Source organism: Engystomops pustulosus, chromosome 9, assembly GCF_040894005.1.
Source record: "Engystomops pustulosus chromosome 9, aEngPut4.maternal, whole genome shotgun sequence".
Taxonomy (NCBI): Eukaryota; Metazoa; Chordata; class Amphibia; order Anura; family Leptodactylidae; genus Engystomops; species Engystomops pustulosus.
Window position 1 is genome coordinate 42151459 of NC_092419.1, and position 21155 is coordinate 42172613.

Here is a 21155-nt window from a genome sequence, read left to right on the forward strand (position 1 = left end):
TAAAGGCATCCCAAAAACTGACTGTTACTCCTTTCCCTGTGATCTACCATCACAGCACAACTCAACGCAGACAATCAATGACATCATTTTTGTTTCTTGCATTGTCATTTTTCACTCCCACCTTTAAAAATCCATAACTTTTTATTTTTTCCATTTACAGAGCTGTGTGAGGGCTTGTTTTCTAACAAATTGTACTGCATTGTATTTCATATTCCATGCTGGTTATTGGGTTCCAAATGCAATGAAATTGTAAAAAAAAAAAAAAAGAATGCATTTGTGCCAAGTATTGTGGGCTTTGTTTTTACGGCTTTCACTGTAGGTTCCAAATGACACCTTTCCTTTATTGTATGGGTCGGTGTGATCACAGGTTTAATTATGTTTTAATAGACTTCAGCGTACAGACCTGTTTTGTTTTGTGGGACATGATATTTTTATTGCTACCATTTTGTGGACTGTATGACCTTTTAGATTATACTTTATTATGTGTTGCAGTTTTTTTTATTTGATTATTTTTTTAATTTTTTAAAACTATTTTTAAGACCTCCAAGGGTACTTTAACCATGAACTGTCTGATCGTTCCTACCATAAACTGCAATACTACAATAATCCAGTATATGAAGAATTTGCTATGGATCTGCAACGGTGTGCTTCCGGGAGTCTCATACAGACTTCAGACTGCCATGGGAATGGATCATCACTGCCCAATGATGTTTCCTTCTAGATTTTACACAGAAATTGGAAATTAGCCTCCAATAGGTTTTGGTATGAGCTATCCAATAACCAAATTGGTAAATAATATAGGGCTCTTGTTGGTCCCATATGGCACTTTCTGCAATTGCACATGGAAGGGTTAAGATTGGATGCCCTCTAAGGTCATGAAAGTCAAGAAAGTATGGCCCTGCAACAGCTTATAGGTAAATAAATATGACTGAAATGCTAAAATATCAACATAAATCTTGGCTCCTTAAAGGGAACCTTTCATTCAAATAATGCCCCCCCAAAATAAATACTTTATTGAAAACTTTGATTAAAAAGCTATGCCCTCATCCCTGAATGCTTGTTCACCATGGGTGCAATGTTAAAAAATTGGTTTGTGTCCATATATTCCACTCACTCTAAGTGAGTCCAATCACAGTAAGTGAGTCCGGCATACATGGTTGCTTGCACTGCCCTGTCTCAACTGATTGTTTCTGATGGACAGGTCTCTCTACTACCACCATGCTGCCGATATTGAAACTAGTACTTTAGAACCTTAAGAGAGAGAAAGAGGGTAAAGGAAATTGCCATTTGCCTTAAATACTGGCGGTATGAAACGGGATTAAAGATGAGCGAGTATACTCGTCCGAGTATACTGCTTGGTCGAGTATTAGCATACTCGGACCGGCTCGTTGCTCGGACGAGTAATTGCCGGCTCGAGATCGAGCATTAAATAGATAAAAGACAGTGAAGAACAGTGTTTACAGTGCAGAATAACACATTACACATGTTTGCAGATGTTTTACTTGTAAGAACACATTGAAAGAATACTATTCTTCACTTTGCAGGTGTTCGCGCGTGTCTCCCGCTAAGTTAGGAGATGTGCTCGAACATCTGGAATGTGAAGAATATTGTTCTTTCAATGTGCTCTGCACTTAAATGGTCCTGTATTCACTGTTTTTAGTGTTTTAATTCTATTCTTCACTTTGCCGATGTGTGCGCACATCTCCGAACTTATCGGAAGACACGTGCGAACACCTGCAATGTGAAGAATAGTGTTCTTTCAATGTGTTCTTACAAGGAAAACATCTGTTAACATGTGTAATGAGTTATTCTGCACTGTTCTTTTAATGTTTTCTTTCAGTGAAAAAATGCTCGGGTCTCCCATTGACTTTAATGGGGTTCGTTATACAATATGAACACTCGGGAAAAGTTTGTATCGAATAACGAGCACCCGAGCATTATAGTGCTCGCTCATCTCTAAACGGGATGTTATCTTCATTAGTGCTCGTCTGCTTATATAAATACTAGTTTGCCTTTAACCCCTTAAGGACGCAGCCATTTTGTAGCTTAAGGCTCAGCCCGATTTTTTGGATTCTGACCTGCGTCTCTTTATACGGTTATAACTTTTGAACACTGTTACTTATCAAAGCGATTCTGAGATTGTTTTTTCCCCACATGTTGTACTTCATTTTAGTGGTAAATTTTGGCAGATAAGTTTTGCGTTTATTTACAAAAAAAAAGAAAATATGATAAATTTTTGGAAAAATTTGCCATTTTCGAAATTCAAAATCATTGCGTTTTCAGGCAGATCGATTTACCACCTAAATAAGTTGCTGAATAACATTTCCCATTTGTCTACTTTACATTTTCATAATTTCTGAAATGTTTGGATAATTTATTTTGATGTCACGCGGCTTGCAAATAGAATATCGCTTTTCCGGATTTTCAGAATTTACTATTTTGGGGATAAATACAGTTTTGAATGAAATTTTACATATTTAGCATCAAAACCCCCTATATAACCAACCCATTTTCAAATCTGCACCCCTCAAGCTATCAGAAACAGCTTTTACGAAGATTGTTAACCCCTTGAGATCTTCATAGTAATTGAATCAAAATGGAGGTGAAATTTAGAATGGTCATATTGTTCCCTTATACGTTCATTTAGCCCTAAAATTTACACATTTCCAAAAGATAAAAAGAGAAAACCCACCATACAATTTGTTCTGCAATTTCTCCTGAGTACAAAGACCCCCCACATGTGGCTGTGACTTGTGTTATGGGGGCACAGCGAGGTGCAGAAGGGAAGGAGGGCGCTGCAGCTGCCAGGATTTTAGTTTCCTCATTGGCCCCTTTTGAAGGCTATAAAATTTTCGCTTTTTCGTTATTGGGGCCATGTGATGCCATTTTTTTTGCGGGATGAGATGCTTTTTCCAATGTTACCATTTTGGGGTTTGTATCACCTATTGTTGAAAATTTAGGAACTTTTTTTGAGGACAGGAGTAGAAAAGCATCAATTCTGTACTGGATTTTTTACTTCTTTTTTTTTTGCTGTTCACCGTATAGACTAATAATCATGTTATCTTTATTCTATGGGTTGATACGATTACGGGGATACCAGACATGAATATATTTTCTTACGTTTTACTAAATTTGTCAAACAAAACCCTAATGTGGGAAAAAATCTATCATTTATGTATTGCCGTCTTCCAAGTGGCATAACATTGTTACTTTTTTGGCTACGGAGCTGGTTGATGGCTTGTTTTTTGCGGGACATGTTGTACTTTGCACCAGTATCATGTCGCAGTACATATGGTTTTTTGATCACATTTTATAGCATTTTTTGTGGAATTGAAAAGGTAAAAATCATAATTTTTGGAGGGTTTATAACAGTTTTTTTTTACGGCGTTTATCGTGCGGGTTTAATAATGATTTACTTTTATTCTACGGGTTGTTACGGACGCGGTGATACTATATATGTGGGGTTTGTCTTATGATTTAGACTTTTTTTTTGAGTTATATGTCTCTTTATATGTTTTGGGGGTTTGGGGCATTTTTAGTGATTTATGACTTTATTTTTTTATTGAATAACTTTTTTTTTTACTTTTTCACTTTTTCCACCATGGGACATGAAGAAGCAATCATCTGATTGCTTCTTCATGATAATATTCTGCAATACTGATGTATAGCAGAGTATTATCAGTGTCAGCCTATACACTTGCATAGGCTGGCACTGTGCCAGTAAGATGACGTCACAGACGCCATCTTACTGGCAATTCTTGCAGGTAACACTGGGGTCCAGATCGGACCCCAGAGTTACTATAGCAACGATCGGCGCACCCCGAAAACGGTTCGGGGGGGCCGATCGTGGGGGAAAGACCCCCCAGATACATGTTAGATGCCGCGGTCGCGCTGACCGCGGCATTTAACGGGTTAAGCACCCGCGATCGGAGACAACTCCGATCGCGGGTGTTACACTGGGGTGCCGGCTATCAGTCACAGCCGGCACCCCGTCTTTCCCGATGCCGGTTCGGCTCAGATCTTGAGCTGAACCGGCATCAGCTCAGCGTCCGATATATCGGACGCTGAGCGCTAAGTCACTGCGCTCAGCGTCCGATATATCGGACGCTGAGCGTTAAGAGGTTAAAGGGGTTGTCCGAGACTAAAGGTGGCCGCGCCATGTAAACAAACATGGCCGCTGGAGCAGTGCTGGATTCAGCTTTTGGCCGTCTGTGGTCAGCCACGTCCACTAGTCCCTATTCACAGAATTGTATATGCGCAAGGGATGGTTGTCTGGTCTGGCTGTAAGCTGAATCCAGCGCTGCTCCTGCGGCCATGTTTGTTTACATGGCACGTGGATCAGAGCGACAGAAGTGCGAGGCACTCTGAGGGCTCCGGAAGGTAAGCACATCTTTACTTTTTTAAAGCAGCCCTCTCCCGACCACCTTTTATTTTTCTCGGAAAAACCCTTTAATATTCCTTTGCATTGGCCATTCTCAGCCATGATGAGTACCATTTGCTGATAATCAGGGCTATTGGTGCTTGTTAGCATTGGTCTAATTACCCAGGCTGATAGAGAGGACGGAAATTTCATAGGCCAATAGGAACCACAAGTGTATGGCGGCACAAATAACAAGCCTTAGGTCCCTTAGAAAAAGTCAAATTTGGTAATGTTTGGAGACTCCCCATGTGCCATTTAGTCTGATAAGTGTAAATACATTTCGAAGCTCATACCTTACAGTAGGTAGTTTTTTTTTAACTTTTACTTTCTAGGTGACTTTCTACTTATTGAGAAAATACATTATTATTTTGTAAGGACAAGAGAGGTCCGATATTGACAAAAGCGAAATTACCATCATATGGGTAATTGTTTTGTAGGCCTCTATTACTGGTGCCTTCTTATCAGTCCTATCTGATATTGAACCGCTGTTATCTTCATCAGTACGCTGAATTAGATTAGGTTCAGTGTATTAATATCCCACTTGGATCCAATCGTAAATAGCAAAATATAGTTAGATGAAAGACACAAGGATTTGGAAATTAAAATGTAATGTATGACATGTGTTACTTTCTTCCTTTCTTAGATGCATGAACTAATATATATATAAAATGAATGTGGATAATAAATAGTCACATTTTTGTGTATGGAAGCCCCTCTTCCACAGACCCATACAGTAGGTGGCCTTTGATAGGGATAGAATAAAATGACTTAACCCTTTAACGACCAGGTCCTTTTTTTGTTATTGTTTTCCATTTTCACTCCCCACCTTCAAAAATCCATAACTGTTTTATATTTCTCTATAAAGAGCTGTGTGAGGGTTTGTTTTCTGTGTAACAAATTTCACATCATAGTGAGGGTATTTAATATTGCATGCCTTGTACAGGGAAGTGGTAATAAAATTCTAAATTCTGCAAAATTGGTGGATTTGCACCATATTCTTATGGACTTGGTTATTACAGATTTAACTGTGTGCCCAAAATGACATGTCTACTTTATTCTTTGGGTCGGTAGAATCACATGGATACTAATTTTCTATAGGTTGTGGTTTGTTTTAATACATTTTTAAAAATTAAAATATAAATAAAAAAATAAATTCTTAGTTTCGCCATCTTCTGCCACTAATAACATTTTTATACTTGTTTGAGGTATAATTTTTTTTAGGTCTTATGGTGTCGGATCAATTTTTTTATAACTTTCTAATTTATACATAACTTGCAAATTTATACAGGTTTTATTGCGTTTTAATTAGAGATGAGCGAGCACTAAAATGCTCGGGTACTCGTTATTCGAGACGAACTTTTCCCGATGCTCGAGTGCTCGTCTCGAATAACGAACCCCATTGAAGTCAATGGGAGACTCGAGCATTTTTCAAGGGGACCAAGGCTCTGCACAGGGAAGCTTGGCCAAACACCTGGGAACCTCAGAAAAGGATGGAAACACCACGGAAATGGACAGGAAACAGCAGGGGCAGCATGCATGGATGCCTCTGAGGCTGCTTAATCGCACCATTATGCCAAAATTATGGGCAACAGCATGGCCATGACAGAGTGACAGAATGAAGCTAGATAGCATCTAAAACATGCAATAATTGACCCTGACACTATAGGGGACGGCATGCAGAGGCAGCGGCAGCAGGCTAGAGAGTGGCATGGCGACATACCCTAAATGGACTCAGGCTTCAAACCAATGGGTGGCAGAGAGGAACCAAAGGAGGTGAGCAAGAAGCGCTCAAATAATATCGGTACATGATAAAAGTTTGCCAGTATATTTCGTGGATTACACAGCAGGGTGGCGACAAAGTTAACATGGAAGCCATGAAAACAACCCAAAATTCTGCCTGACACAGCTCGTTTGATAAGGGGACCATGTATGGAGGCAGTGAACTAGTAGTAGATTAAAGGTGCTGCAGTTAAAACTATGTTAGTTGGATCTTGGCATGGAGCTGGCGCTCCGCTGCCAGGCGAGCTTTCGCCAATCCAAGCCCCTGTCTCTAGGCTACTCCCCAAACAGCACTTCTAAGAACCTTTTGTATAAGATCAAGTGTAGTAGCGTTCTTATAAGTTTAGGATATGCCGGGTGAGGGGAATGTAAACAGATGCGCAAGAAGCGCTGAAATAATATCGGTAAATGATAAAAGTTTGCAAGTATATTTTGTGGATTACACAGCAGGGTGGCGACAAAGTTAACAAGTTTGATGTGGAATGCCCTGTAATAGCTCTTGGGCGGTGTGCCTTTTATTGCCTAGGCTCAGCAGTTTGAGCACCGCCTGCTGTCGCTTAGCGACGGCACTGCTGCTGTGCCTAGAGCTACCGACTGATGGCGCCATGCCCACGGATGGTAATTCGGAGGAGGAGGAGGTGGAGGAGGGTTGGGAGGAGGTATAGTAGGCCTTTGAGACCTGGACCGAGGTAGGCCCCGCAATTCTCTGCGTCGGCAGTATATGACCAGCCTTAGGGTCAGACTCTGTCCCAGCCTGCACCAAGTTAAGTGTAGTAGTGTTCTTATAAGTTTGGGATATGGCGGGTGAGGGGAATGTAAACAGATGCGCAAGAAGCGGCTGATGCGCATGGAGCTGGCGCTCCGCTGCCAGGCGAGCTTTCGCCAATCCAAGCCCCTGTCTCTAGGCTACTCCCCAAACAGCACTTCTAAGAACCTTTTGTATAAGATCAAGTGTAGTAGCGTTCTTATAAGTTTAGGATATGGCGGGTGAGGGGAATGTAAACAGATGCGCTGAAATAATATTGGTAAATGATAAAAGTTTGCCAGTATATTTTGTGGATAACACAGCAGGGTGGCGACAAAGTTAACAACTTTGATGTGGAATCCATGAAAACAACCCAAATTTCTGCCTGACACACCTCGTTTGATAAAGGGACGATGTATGGAGGCAGCTATATGGACGACTTTTGGAGGTAGCAATGGAGACAACGTGTGGAGGCTGCTATGGAGACAATTTAATTTGGATAGTGCCTGTATGTGGCAGTCCCAAAAATGTTTCAAACCAGAGGAGCAGGTAGGTGGCCCTCCAGTAAAATGGAATAGATTGAGTGCCTGTATGTGGCACTCCCAAAAATTGTTTAAAACAGAGGACCGGGTAGGTGGCCCTCCAGAAAAATTAAATGCATAAAGTACTATAGCTAGAGCCAGTGGGCCCTGTCAAAAAATAGCCAGTTTCCTCTGCTTTACTGTACAAAGAGGAGGAGAAGGAGGAAAATGAGGAGGAGGAGGAGTGGATCAATTATTCAGGTTGAGCTTCCTTCACCTGGTGGAGATTGGAAATTATGAGAAATCCAGGCTTTATTCATCTTAATAAGCGTCAGCCTGTCAGCGCTGTCAGTCGACAGGCGTGTACGCTTATCGGTGATGATGCCACCAGCTGCACTGAAAACCCGCTCGGACAAGACGCTAGCGGCAGGGCAGGCAAGGACCTCCAAGGCGTACTGCGCCAGTTCGTGCCACATGTCCAGCTTTGAAACCCAGTAGTTGTAGGGAGCTGTGTGATCATTTAGGACGATGGTATGGTCAGCTACGTACTCCCTCACCATCTTTCTGTAAAGATCAGCCCTACTCTGCAGAGACTGGGGACAGGTGACAGTGTCTTGCTGGGGTGACATAAAGCTGGCAAAAGCCTTGTAAAGCGTACCCTTGCCAGTGCTGGACAAGCTGCCTGCTCGCCTACTCTCCCTCGCTACTTGTCCCGCAGAACTACGCACTCTGCCGCTAGCGCTGTCAGAAGGGAAATACTGTTTCAGCTTGTGCACCAGGGCCTGCTGGTATTCATGCATTCTCACACTCCTTTCCTCTGCAGGGATGAGAGTGGAAAGATTTTGCTTGTACCGTGGGTCCAGGAGAGTGAACACCCAGTAATCGGTGCTGGAATAAATTCTTTGAACGCGAGGGTCACGGGATAGGCAGCCTAGCATGAAATCTGCCATATGCGCCAGAGTACCAACGCGTAAGAATTCACTCCCCTCACTGGCCTGACTGTCCATTTCCTCCTCCTCCAACTCCTCCAACTCCTCTTCTTCTGCCCATACACGCTGAACAGTGAAGGACTCAACAATGGTCCCCTCTTGTGTCTCGCCAACATTCTCCTCCTCTTCCTCCTCATCCTCCTTCACCTCCACCTCCTCCGATATGCGCTGAGAAACAGACCTGAGGGTGCTTTGGCTATCAACAAGGGAATCTTCTTCCCCCGTCTCTTGTGACGAGCGCAAAGCTTCCGACTTCATGCTGATCAGAGAGTTTTTCAACAGGCCAAGCAGCGGGATGGTGAGGCTGATGATGGCGGCATCGCCACTGACCATCTGTGTTGACTCCTCAAAGTTACTCAGCACCTGACAGATATCAGACATCCACGTCCACTCCTCATTGTAGACTTGAGGAAGCTGACTGATCTGACTACCAGTTCTGGTGGAAGTTGACATCTGGCAGTCTACAATCGCTCGGCGCTGCTGGTAAACTCTGGATAACATGGTCAGTGTTGAATTCCACCTCGTGGGCACGTCGCACAACAGTAGGTGAGCGGGCAGTTGGAGGCGGCGCTGCGCTGCCCTGAGAGTGGCAGCATCTGTGCTGGACTTCCTGAAATGCGCACAGATGCGGCGCACCTTCGTGAGCAAATCAGACAGATTGGGGTATGTCTTGGGGAAACGCTGAACTATCAGATTTAACACATGGGCCAGGCATGGCACATGTGTCAGTCTGCCGAGTTGCAGAGCCGCCACCAGGTTACGGCCGTTGTCACACACAACCATGCCTGGCTTCAGGTTCAGCGGTGCCAGCCACAGATCAGTCTGCGCCGTGATGCCCTGTAATAGCTCTTGGGCGGTGTGCCTTTTATTGCCTAGGCTCAGCAGTTTGAGCACCGCCTGCTGTCGCTTAGCGACGGCACTGCTGCTGTGCCTAGAGCTACCGACTGATGGCGCCGTGCCCACGGATGGTAGTTCGGAGGAGGAGGTGGAGGAGGGGTGGGAGGAGGCATAGTAGGCCTGAAACACCTGGACCGAGGTAGGCCCCGCAATCCTCGGCGTCGGCAGTATATGACCAGCCGCAGGGTCAGACTCGCTCCCAGCCTCCACCAAGGTAACCCAATGTGCCGTCAGCAATATATAGTGGCCCTGCCCGGCAGCACTCGTCCACGTGTCCGTGGTCAGGTGGACCTTGTCAGAAACGGCGTTGGTCAGGGCACGGATGATGTTGTCTGACACGTGCTGGTGCAGGGCTGGGACGGCACATCGGGAAAAGTAGTGGCGGCTGGGGACCGAATACCGAGGGGCGGCCGCCGCCATGAGGTTGCGAAAGGCCTCGGTCTCTACTAGCCTATAGGGCAGCATCTCCAGGCTAAGCAATCTGGAGATGTGCACATTAAGGGCTTGGGCGTGCGGGTGGGTTGCACTATATTTGCGTTTCCGCTCCAGCGTCTGGGGTATGGAGAGCTGAACGCTGGTGGATGCTGTGGAGGATCGTGGAGGCGACGATGGGGTTTTTGTGGCAGGGTCCTGGGCAGGGGGCTGACTATCAGCTGACACAGGGGAAGGAGCAGTGGTGTGCACGGCCGGAGGTGAACGGGCTTGTTGCCACTGAGTGGGGTGTTTAGCATTCATATGCCTGCGCATACTGGTGGTAGTTAAGCTAGTAGTGGTGGAACCCCTGCTGAGCCTGGTTTGGCAAATGTTGCACACCACAGTCCGTCGGTCATCCGGTGTTTCCTTAAAGAACCTCCAGACTTCTGAAGATCTAGCCCTCGCCGCAAGAGCCCTCGCCACGGGAGCTTCACTAGTTGACACATTTGGCGCTGATGCACCAGCTCTGGCCCTGCCTCTCCCAACCTGTTCTGGTCGAGGACTCTCCTCCGTCTCAGAAGCACTGTGTTCACCCGGCCTCTCAACCCAGCTTGGGTCTGTCACCTCATCATCCTCCGATCCCTCAGTCTGCTCCCCCCTCGGACTTCCTGCCCTGACAACAACTTCCCCACTGTCTGACAACCGTGTCTCCTCATCGTCGGACACCTCTTTACACACTTCCACTACGTCAAGAAGGTCATCATCACCCACAGACTGTGACTGGTGGAAAACCTGGGCATCGGAAAATTGCTCAGCAGCAACCGGACAAGTGGTTTGTGACTGTGGGAAGGGTCCAGAAAACAGTTCCTCAGAGTATGCCGGTTCAAATGCCAAATTTTCCTGGGAGGGGGCAGACTGGGGGGGAGGAGGCTGAGGTGCAGGAGCTGGAGGAGTGGCGATTTCGGTGACATGGGTGGACTGCGTGGAAGACTGACTGGTGGACAAATTGCTCGAAGCATTGTCAGCAATCCACGACATCACCTGTTCGCACTGTTCTGGCCTCAACAGTGCTCTACCACGAGTCCCAGTAACTTCAGACATGAACCTAGGGAGTGTAGCTCTGCGGCGTTCCCCTGCTCCCTCATAAGCAGGTGGTGTCTCACCCCGGCCAGGACCACGGCCTCTGACCCCTGCAGTAGTTGGACGCCCACGTCCCCGCCCTCGTCCTCTACCCCTAGCCCTCGGGTTAAACATTTTTAAAATGAGAGTTATAGCTTTAATTTTTTTTTAACTTTTTTTTGTGGGTTTTTTTTTTTTTTTTGTGTTTTTGAGTTTTTAAAACTAAACGATGCTATCCTATTGCTATGGCTATTTTCTAGCCAAGTATGAAAGCACACTACTATGCCAGATGAGATGACACTGAGTTATTAAACAAAATAAACGTAAAATAAAAAAGGACAAATGGCAGACTGTGCCTAATTGAAATCCAACCCCTACTAAATTTTCCCACTTCGGTCTTTGCAATGGATATGTGCGTCACTAAGCGCAAAACACAGCGGTCGCAAGTCTCACTACAAATTGCTCACAATTGGCTAGTAGATGCACTGCAGCAAGTACAGCCACCAGCAGATCAACCAGAAATCAAATATATAACGCTACTGTAGGCGTAAGTAAGCCGTTTGGATTCTCCTATGGCTATTTTCTAGCCAAGTATGAAAGCACACTACTATGCCAGATGAGATGACGCTGAGTTATTAAAAAAAATAAACGTAAAATAAAAAAGGACAAATGGCAGACTGTGCCTAATTGAAATCCAACCCCTACTAAATTTTCCCACTTCGGTCTTTGCAATGGATATGTGCGTCACTAAGCGCAAAACACAGCGGTCGCAAGTCTCACTACAAATTGCTCACAATTGGCTAATAGATGCACTGCAGCAAGTACAGCCACCAGCAGATCAACCAGAAATCAAATATATAACGCTACTGTAGGCGTAAGTAAGCCGTTTGGATTCTCCTATGGCTATTTTCTAGCCAAGTATGAAAGCACACTACTATGCCAGATGAGATGACGCTGAGTTATTAAACAAAATAAACGTAAAATAAAAAAGGACAAATGGCAGACTGTGCCTAATTGAAATCCAACCCCTACTAAATTTTCCCACTTCGGTCTTTGCAATGGATATGTGCGTCACTAAGCGCAAAACACAGCGGTCGCAAGTCTCACTACAAATTGCTCACAATTGGCTAGTAGATGCACTGCAGCAAGTACAGCCACCAGCAGATCAACCAGAAATCAAATATATAACGCTACTGTAGGCGTAAGTAAGCCGTTTGGATTCTCCTATGGCTATTTTCTAGCCAAGTATGAAAGCACACTACTATGCCAGATGAGATGACACTGAGTTATTAAACAAAATAAACGTAAAATAAAAAAGGAAAAATGGCAGACTGTGCCTAATTGAAATCCAACCCCTACTAAATTTTCCCACTTTGGTGTTTGAGGTGGATATGTGTGCCACTAAGAGCTAAACACAACGGTAGCAAGTCCCCCTGCTAATTCCTCACAAAATGGTACTAGATGCAAATAAAAAAAAAAAAAAGTAGAACGTTATTGTAGCCCTAAGAAGGGCTGTTGGGTTCTTGGAGAATCACTCCTGCCTAACACTATTCTAATAGAACAGCCTAACGCTTTCCCTGACCAGCAGCAGCTCTCTCCCTAGCGGCATCCAGACACAGAATGATCCGAGCAGCGCGGGCAGCGGCTAGTCTATCCCAGGGTCACCTGATCTGGCCAGCCAACCACTGCTATCGACGTGTAAGGGTACCACGTCATGCTGGGTGGAGTGCAGAGTCTCCTGGCTTGTGATTGGCTCTGTTTCTGGCCGCCAAAAAGCAAAACGGCGGGAGCTGCCATTTTCTCGAGCGGGCGAAGTATTCGTCCGAGCAACGAGCAGTTTCGAGTACGCTAATGCTCGAACGAGCATCAAGCTCGGACGAGCATGTTCGCTCATCTCTAGTTTTAATACAATTTTCAAAAATTAAACAAATGTGTACAAAAAAGAAAAACATTTTTTTGCCATCTTCAAATGCTAATAACTTTTTCATACCTTGGTGCACGGAGCTGTGTGAGGTGTCATTTTTTGCAAATTGAGCTGATGTTTTCATTGCTACCACTTTGAGGACATTTTAATCATTTTTATTCCATTTTTTATGTCATGTAAAAAGGTGTAAAAGTTGTGTTTCAGACATTTGGGCACCATTTGCCGTTCCAGAGGTCACCACCGGCCATAACCGTTTTTATATTTTGATAAATTGGGCATTATGTAATGTGTCTGTGATTTTTACTGTTTTTTATGTTTTATATCAGTTATTGGGACGGGGGGTTTAAACTTTTAATATTTTATGAATTTTTTACATTTTTTTTTTTACTATTTCTTAGACCATCTAGGGTACATTAACCCTAGATAGTCACATCGTTCCTACCATATACTGTATTGCAGTATATGGCATTTCTGCTCACTATACATTACAATGAGCCACAGGCTCATTGTTATGAATAGGCAGAAGTCATTGAGCCTCGGGTCTCACGAAGACCCGAGGCTACTATGGCAACCGATCGCTGCCCCCCAATGACGTTCCGGGGAGCGACGATCGTAGGTAAGATGGCGGCGCTCATGCGGCAAAGAAAAGCTTAACACCCGCGATTGGTGCAAGCACCGACCGCGGGTGTTAGCGATGGGTCTTTGCTGCGATATGCAGCAAAGCCCATCTCTGTATGAAGAGGGCTCAGCCCGTGAGCCCTCTTCATACATCCTTCATAGCTCCATGGCGGATATATCTGCCACGGAGCGTGATGGGGTTAAAGTACATCTTTCAGGATGAAGGATTGTAAGCCAAGCACACTGACATCCTGGTGTGTGCTCCCTCTGGTAAGATCTGCTCTTTCAGCTTCTTATGCCCTGGCTGTAACAAAAAGGGCTTTTAAATTATGCAAATGAGCCTGTGAGGCTCCAGGCTCCATAAGTGTTAATACAGCCTGGAGCCCTTACGACCCATTTGCATAATTTTTAACCCCTTTTTTGTAAAAACCATGCAAGCTAAAAGAAGACCGGATCTTGCCAGAGGGGAAAAACACCAGTATGTCAGTGTTCTTGGTGCATAATCCTTTATCCAGGTGATAGATTTCCTTGTAGTCCCTTTTTTACCACATAAATTGCCTGTAGGTGTAACAGTTTTTACTGCTTTATCACTGAAAGAAAGGATAGAAAAATGATCAGCTGTCATTAATCATTAGCTGGGTCATCAAAGATAAAGTGCTGGATCAGCAACAAGCTGAAATAGGTAGATTTGTTATCATGCACTGGAAAAGTGGCTATAGAGCACATGTGCGTTACATACAAGAGTCCATATTGTCATCATTGGACATAAAACAAGAGATATATTTTGAATTCCCCCTACGCCATTTCCATTGTATCTTTATTATTAACATGTTAAAGTTGTCCTGAATGCTTTATTCAACATAAAATATGGCATACTGGGACAGATAAGAATGGTGTACATGTGTGCAACCATCTCCAGATGTTTCCAGATTAAAAACTTACTTCCATATTTAATGGAATGGATGATATGTAAAATATTCTCTTTATTGTTAATGATTTACAGTAACAGTTTATCATCAAAGCTGTGACCTATTTAAAAAAAATCTGTTTATACTTGAAGTCCTTTGTACCAAAAACAGCCCCTTGATATGTGCTTTATCTCTATGATCCTTATCCTGAAGCAGAACTCTATACTCCAGAACTTCATTTCTCTAAGTCCAATTTTAAATTAGATAAAATATATATTTTTTTTAACCAAGAACTAAACCAAGTGATATCCAGGGTTCAGTGTTAAAGACTAGGAGACCACCAGAGCTGCTGGAACTGAGAGCCAGAGCTGAATTAATCCTTTTTAATTTTTAATCCCATCCAGGCTGCAGTTTTCCATGATTTCTGGAAAAAAAAACCTTTCAAAATGTAGTCCATGCCTTAATATTTAGTGCTAAATACATTTCACAAGCAGATTTTTGGGGAATCATAGAACTCTGAATGGGAAGAGGAGTTAGAGAGTAAAGAGACCTTACTTCAACTACACTATATGTGTCTTTTCATGTTTTTGGTAAACATGGTCTCTCAGCTTGATAGGGCACACTAGGAACAGTCACCAAAGTCCCCGTGGTGAACCTCCAAAGCCCTGCTGCTTCTTTATCCTTTGTTTTTTTCACAGTTCACATTCAATCGATATACTTCCTGTCTTGGACAACGTTGGCCATTTTGATTTTGCATCAACCATTAACCATCGAAGGCTATGGCGCGCTCCCTGGAGCACTTCTTACCTGCCCACAGCACCAACTGCACTGCTTCTTCCTGTCATGGATGTGTCTCTCCATCTGCTACCGATGCATGTACTTCTGAAAGAAGACAGAGAGAAATATGACATAAATAGGCAGTGCGGCTGGAGCAGTGAGCCGATAAGTGCTCCAAGGGGCGTGCCATAGCCTGTGGAACCACAGCCCAGAGACAGAATGGAAACATAATTTTTGGACGAATATGACCACAAATAAAGAATATAAAGCCATATCTATCATAAAGATGCTCCGTCAAAGTGATGCTGGTTTATCATTCAAAAAATTGGTGATATCAATTTCCTTTAGCAGTCTTGAAGTTATTCTTCAGAGATCTGGATGGGCAGGGTGGGTGCTGAGATGGTGTCTAAGACATAGCTTGAAGTACAGAGAGATGGAAAAGTTATGCCGAGTCACAGACTCGGATGGACTGATAAGGAACAGGGTAGCCTTTCCACCTCACTATCCTTTACAGGAGACTTCCGTATCTACAGATCTGCATATGTCCAAAACTATTCCATATTCAATTTAGTTTTACGGCTGTACTAAGTCAATCTCGAACATGGGCAGCTCCACTAATCACTAGTCAAAATCCAAATACAAGAACACTGGAGACTTCTGCTACTGGAGACATTGAAATTATGTTTTTCTTTGTTACATAATTTTTACATAATTTACATATATTTATAGGATTTGGTATTTATTATGATTATTTATCACCATATTTTCAGCTTTTACCACTTGGACGCTTTCCCAAAGGTAATAGATTCCCCCCTACTGTTAAAGTTAAAGCTTAAATCAATATAAAGCTTTTTAACAAAGGGTAGGTCATCAATATCAGATCAGTTGGGATCTGACAATCAGGACTTCCAACAATTTACGGATTCTGGTTTCCTCAAATGCCATAAACAATAAGGAAGGCAGAGCTGCATGATCGATGTTGTAGCCAAACTATGGTAGCAGAACCTAGGAAATCACGGTGTGCACAGTGCTTCTGCTTCCATGTAAAAAGACAACAATAAAATTGTGCGTCTCAGTGGATAATATTGACAACAATCCAAGCTTTGTTATTGCAATGTAGTTTCCATTCACTTCAACCTTTAGAAAACATTTACCTCACCTATAATTCTGAGGAAAATCTGGAAGAATTTATTCTCAATATTTCCTAAAATATCCTAATTCTGATACATTAGACTTTAAGCTTGGGTCAAGCTTATTATGTCCTATCCTGCGAATCTGATCGATGGAGGTCAAACTGCTGGGAACCCCAACTGATCACAAGGGGTCTGGATCTTACTAATTGAAGTTAAGGCAGGTCGAGCATGCATCCAACTGCTCCATTCAATGCAAAAGGAGTGTTAGAAATTACAGTGCATAGCACTCAGGTATCTTCAGCAGAGATAAGTGGGCACTGAGTATTGCAGTTTCCGAATCTCTTATATTTGGACACATGCTCAACCTGCTGCTTCATCAAGTAGTGAGAATAGGACTCTTGCCCTCATGATAGGTGGGGTCAGCTCTTGTCATTGGTGGGAACCTGACCACTGGGACATTTGCTCGACCTGCTGCTCCATCAAATAGTGAGAATAGGACTCTCACCCTCATGATAGATGGGGTCAGGGCTTCTCATTGGTGGGAGCCTGACCACTGGGACATATGCTCAACCTGCTGCTCCATAAAATAGTGAGAATGGGATCTCCATTCTTTTGAAACATGGGGTCCCAGTATTTGGAACTGCATAATCAGATTGTTATCCACTTTTGTATACTTTTTACACTCCCATTGCTTTTATTACATTATTGAACAGTTTTATGTAGAGTATTTGATCCCTTATTTTGTTTTATGTTACAACAAAGCTGTATATAGAGTAATCTTACTGTGTATCTAACTATATTGTTGTTGTTTTTTTTTCCAGGAAACATATTTGTCGTCAGTCTGTCTGTTGCAGATCTGGTGGTAGCAGTATATCCATATCCAGTTATTCTTATAGCGATTTTCCATAATGGATGGACGCTTGGAAATATCCATTGCCAAATCAGTGGCTTTCTGATGGGACTAAGTGTCATAGGCTCTGTTTTTAACATTACAGCCATAGCCATTAACAGGTATTGCTACATCTGCCATAGCCTGCGGTACGACAAGCTTTACAACCAGAAAAGCACATTTTGTTACCTCTGCCTCACGTGGATATTGACTGTTATTGCAATTGTGCCAAACTTTTTTGTCGGATCTCTACAGTATGACCCACGGATTTTCTCCTGCACTTTTGCCCAGACTGTCAGTTCTTCGTATACAATTACAGTAGTTGTGGTGCACTTTATAGTCCCTTTGGCTGTAGTAACGTTTTGCTACTTCAGGATATGGGTTTTGGTTATTCAAGTGAAGCACAGAGTAAGACAAGACTCCAAGCAGAAGCTGACACCAACGGATTTCCGGAACTTTTTGACCATGTTTGTTGTGTTTGTACTTTTTGCTGTGTGTTGGGGACCTCTAAACTTCATTGGCCTTGCTGTAGCCATTAATCCTTTTCAGGTGGCACCGAAGATTCCAAAATGGTTGTTTGTGTTGAGCTACTTCATGGCTTACTTTAATAGCTGTCTCAATGCAGTTATCTATGGTCTTCTTAATCAAAATTTCCGTAAAGAATACAAGAGAATACTCATGGCCTTGTGGACTCCCAGACTTTTGTTTGTGGACACATCGAAAGGTGGCACAGAGGGAGCTAAAAGCAAGCCATCTCCTGTTGTAACAAATAACAATCAGGCTGACTTATATGTTTAAAGAAATCAGACGTTTGATATGCATTTTCATTTAATCAAAATTATTTTTAACATTTCACCATGTGCCTGTTATCATGCACTTTGCCCTTACTTTAATGAACAAAATATACATTATCTGATATCTATGAATCTATGCTGTTCTTAATAAAAAAAAGAAAATTACATTTGTTACATTTTGTACTGTACAATTAAGATTTTTTTTAAATTATATTGATATCCTTGAAACAGACAGTATAATATTATCAATACCTTTGTAAGAGCTTTAACTGGAACCAACAAGCTTTTGCAATGAGAAGGCATATGATGGTTATGTACAAGCACTGACATTTGTTGGTGCTATATAAATAAAGATTATTAATATTATTTAATGAGTATTTTAATTAAAATAAAAAAATTATCATAAAAATTTAGTCTGAGATATTCTAGGTTTATATATCTAATATATAAAGCTGTGTATGTGTGTGTGTGTGCGCATGTCCAGTAAAGGAATATGCACCATCGGGTTTACAATCACCAAATTTTGCACAGCCGCTCTGCGTCTAAGGGAACATCATAGAATAGGTTTTTTCACCCCACACTTTGGAAGCGGAACCATGATTGGTTTATGTTCTGCCACAGGTCATTAATATGAGCTCTGAGCTTTGATTGGTTACTATAGGCAATGAGTAGAAGATGCTGATGTGTGAGGTTATATGGATAGGGATACAGAGATTGGGGGTGATTTATCTGAAATGTTTGAGGTAAAACTGTACCAGTTGTGCAGAGATCAGCTGTAATCTAATAAACAGCTGTGGGAAAATTAAACTGGAGCTCTATTGGTGGCAATGGGCCATAGACAAAGAGACCGCCAGAGACAGACATTCACTGACGGCGGTGGGAGACAGAGGCGGTCGGAGACAGAGGCGGTCGGAGACAGAGGCGGTCGGAGACAGTCTGTAGATACATATAAAATATTTTTTGTTTACTCATTATTTTGTTATAGCTAAGAGCAATTATTTGCTATCCCGGGCAATGCTGGAAGCTACAGCTAGTATGATATATATGATATACCAGGTTTCTAAAAGAAGACTACCAGTTCTCCCCACTCACCTCACGAGCAGAATTGGCATGGTAAAGGGCACTTAATAAACATTGCAGACATACCTTTCTTGTTTCCCAGCAATCCATAACCATATTGATATTCATTCTTCTATATGTATGCAAATGAGCTTACTGTGCACTCGGGTTTTGTGGCCATGCCTCCTGTTGCACCTGTTCTGTTTTTTGAGCACCCATTTACTAAAAGCGCCAGTGCTGGGCAATGAAAAGAAAACATATGCATCGGCAGCAGACACACTCTTGTGGCCCCAAGAAGCTAATTTTCTTCAAGGTCAAAGCTTAAATTTTTTGAAACTTTCACATGACTTGATAACATAAAGCTTTTCTTACTTGTGTTGGCATTTGGTAGACTCTTAAAATTATGTTTCTTGGTTATTACTGTGTCAATATTTATGGTTTGCATCTGGGAAAAGCAGCCATTATTGCTCTGATCCTCGACTATTCATCCACTTTTCTAGCTTGAAGATCATAATGGCTTCAAGATAATAATAAAAGAGAAAGCAACGTTATGTTGCTCAACAAGTTATATATTCTTCCTGGAAGCCTTAATGAATGAATAGATGACAATGTTGCTTACCTCTCTTTATTCCACTGCCAGGTCCCCACTGACAATCACAGTTTTAGTCGGTGACTATGTCAGGTTGCTTAGAAACTTGGCTCCTCTCCCTCCATTACTGCCACATCTTCTTTTGTTTACAGTCTTGGTCCAGCTTGTCTCACCACGTCTCCTGTCCTCCTCAGCAGGTGTGTCAGGTTGCCATAGTGCTGATGTTGGCCCTAGTGGCCTATTTAAAGTATACCTTGCTCCTTTCTCCTTCGCTAAATATTGCAGTATGCATTGCTTTATTCCATTTCCTATTAGCTATGGACTCCGACTGTGTTCTTGGATGTGAATTTGACTTAATTTTTCGAATTGTCTCAATTTCTTTTCACATTGTGTTGCCCGTTTCCCATATTCTTATTTAGACTGTGCACCTTTGCTAACGTTCTGGCTACATTCCTGTTTTACTTTCAGTCACAACTACTGCCTCATCTTAACAGTTTTCTTGGTATTGACTTCTTGCTAGTTTTCTTGAATACTCTGTAGTCCTCCAAGGCATCTTCTTGACAATCAGTGAGTAACCTGTGGGGCATGTGCTAGAAATCTAACCCTAAAGTCCATGCTGCCGGGGAATGATAATGGAGTGATGAAGGGCAAAGAACAAAGAATCCCTTAAAATCCGTTCCCCAATATAACTGAAGCTGAATCTGTCATATATAAATAAAGAGACACAACATAAATAATTATAAAAACTGGGCCTAATTCTTATTCTGTTTTTTGGAAAGAAATCAAAATCCATCATGATAAACCAGGGACACTTACTCCTAGAGCCAGATACTGTGACTGGTACTTTTCTTACATTTGTTATCCATGGCCTCCTTCCTTCTAAAATCAACTGTTAACATTATGCTGCAGGGTTTATCATGCTTGATTTTGATGGTAGATTTAAACATGGATATTTTGTGTAATTTTCTTTGCAGCATTAAAAACTGTTGTATGCTGTACTGCTGAGCACTGAATAAAGTATTGAGCACTCGTATTCCTGTACTGACCTATGTGTCTCCATGCTTACAGACTCCAAGGCCTATTTAGTCATATTCTTTTCCATTTGTTCCCTATACTAACAAGCATTTAGTGGGATAGTAAGACATAGAGAACAGACAACCAGTTTCTAGAAAAATACAGTTATTCATAAACTTCTTGACAAAGAAAATGATGGGATATTTGTAATACTCACTATTAATTAAGAAACATTGAAGAAATCGAAAAATGATTTTGTTTTGTTGATTTTATACACAAATCTTATCCATAGCATATATAGGATAATATCAGCTACATGTCATATTGTCATTATTAAAGAGAAAATCTTTTTCAGAAGACAAAGCCTCAAAATTAATGTAATAAATGGACTGGACAGTTTCTCAGGCAGGACAAACAAGACAAAGAACCCTAAACTGAGCCCTCCAGCTGTCCCCAGCCTGTTTGCCTCAGGGTATCCTTGGTGATATGGGGCAACTAGAAGACAGTCCCTCCCGAAAGTGAGAATATGAAACAAGACTTATAAAGGAATAACACAAAGAGGTCTA

At 42.4% G+C, this 21155-nt stretch overlaps 1 protein-coding gene across 1 annotated transcript in view; it reads left to right on the plus strand.

Moving 5' to 3' along the window:
- The window catches only part of GPR50 (G protein-coupled receptor 50), a 128400-nt gene extending 110117 nt beyond the window's left edge, over window positions 1–18283 (plus strand). Inside the window, exon 2 of the mRNA XM_072124122.1 lies at window positions 17066–18283. Within this exon, the coding sequence (XP_071980223.1) occupies window positions 17066–17931 (866 nt within the window). The 3' untranslated portion in view covers window positions 17932–18283. The remainder of the gene's footprint in view (window positions 1–17065) is intronic.
- The last annotated feature ends 2872 nt before the right edge of the window (window positions 18284–21155 follow it).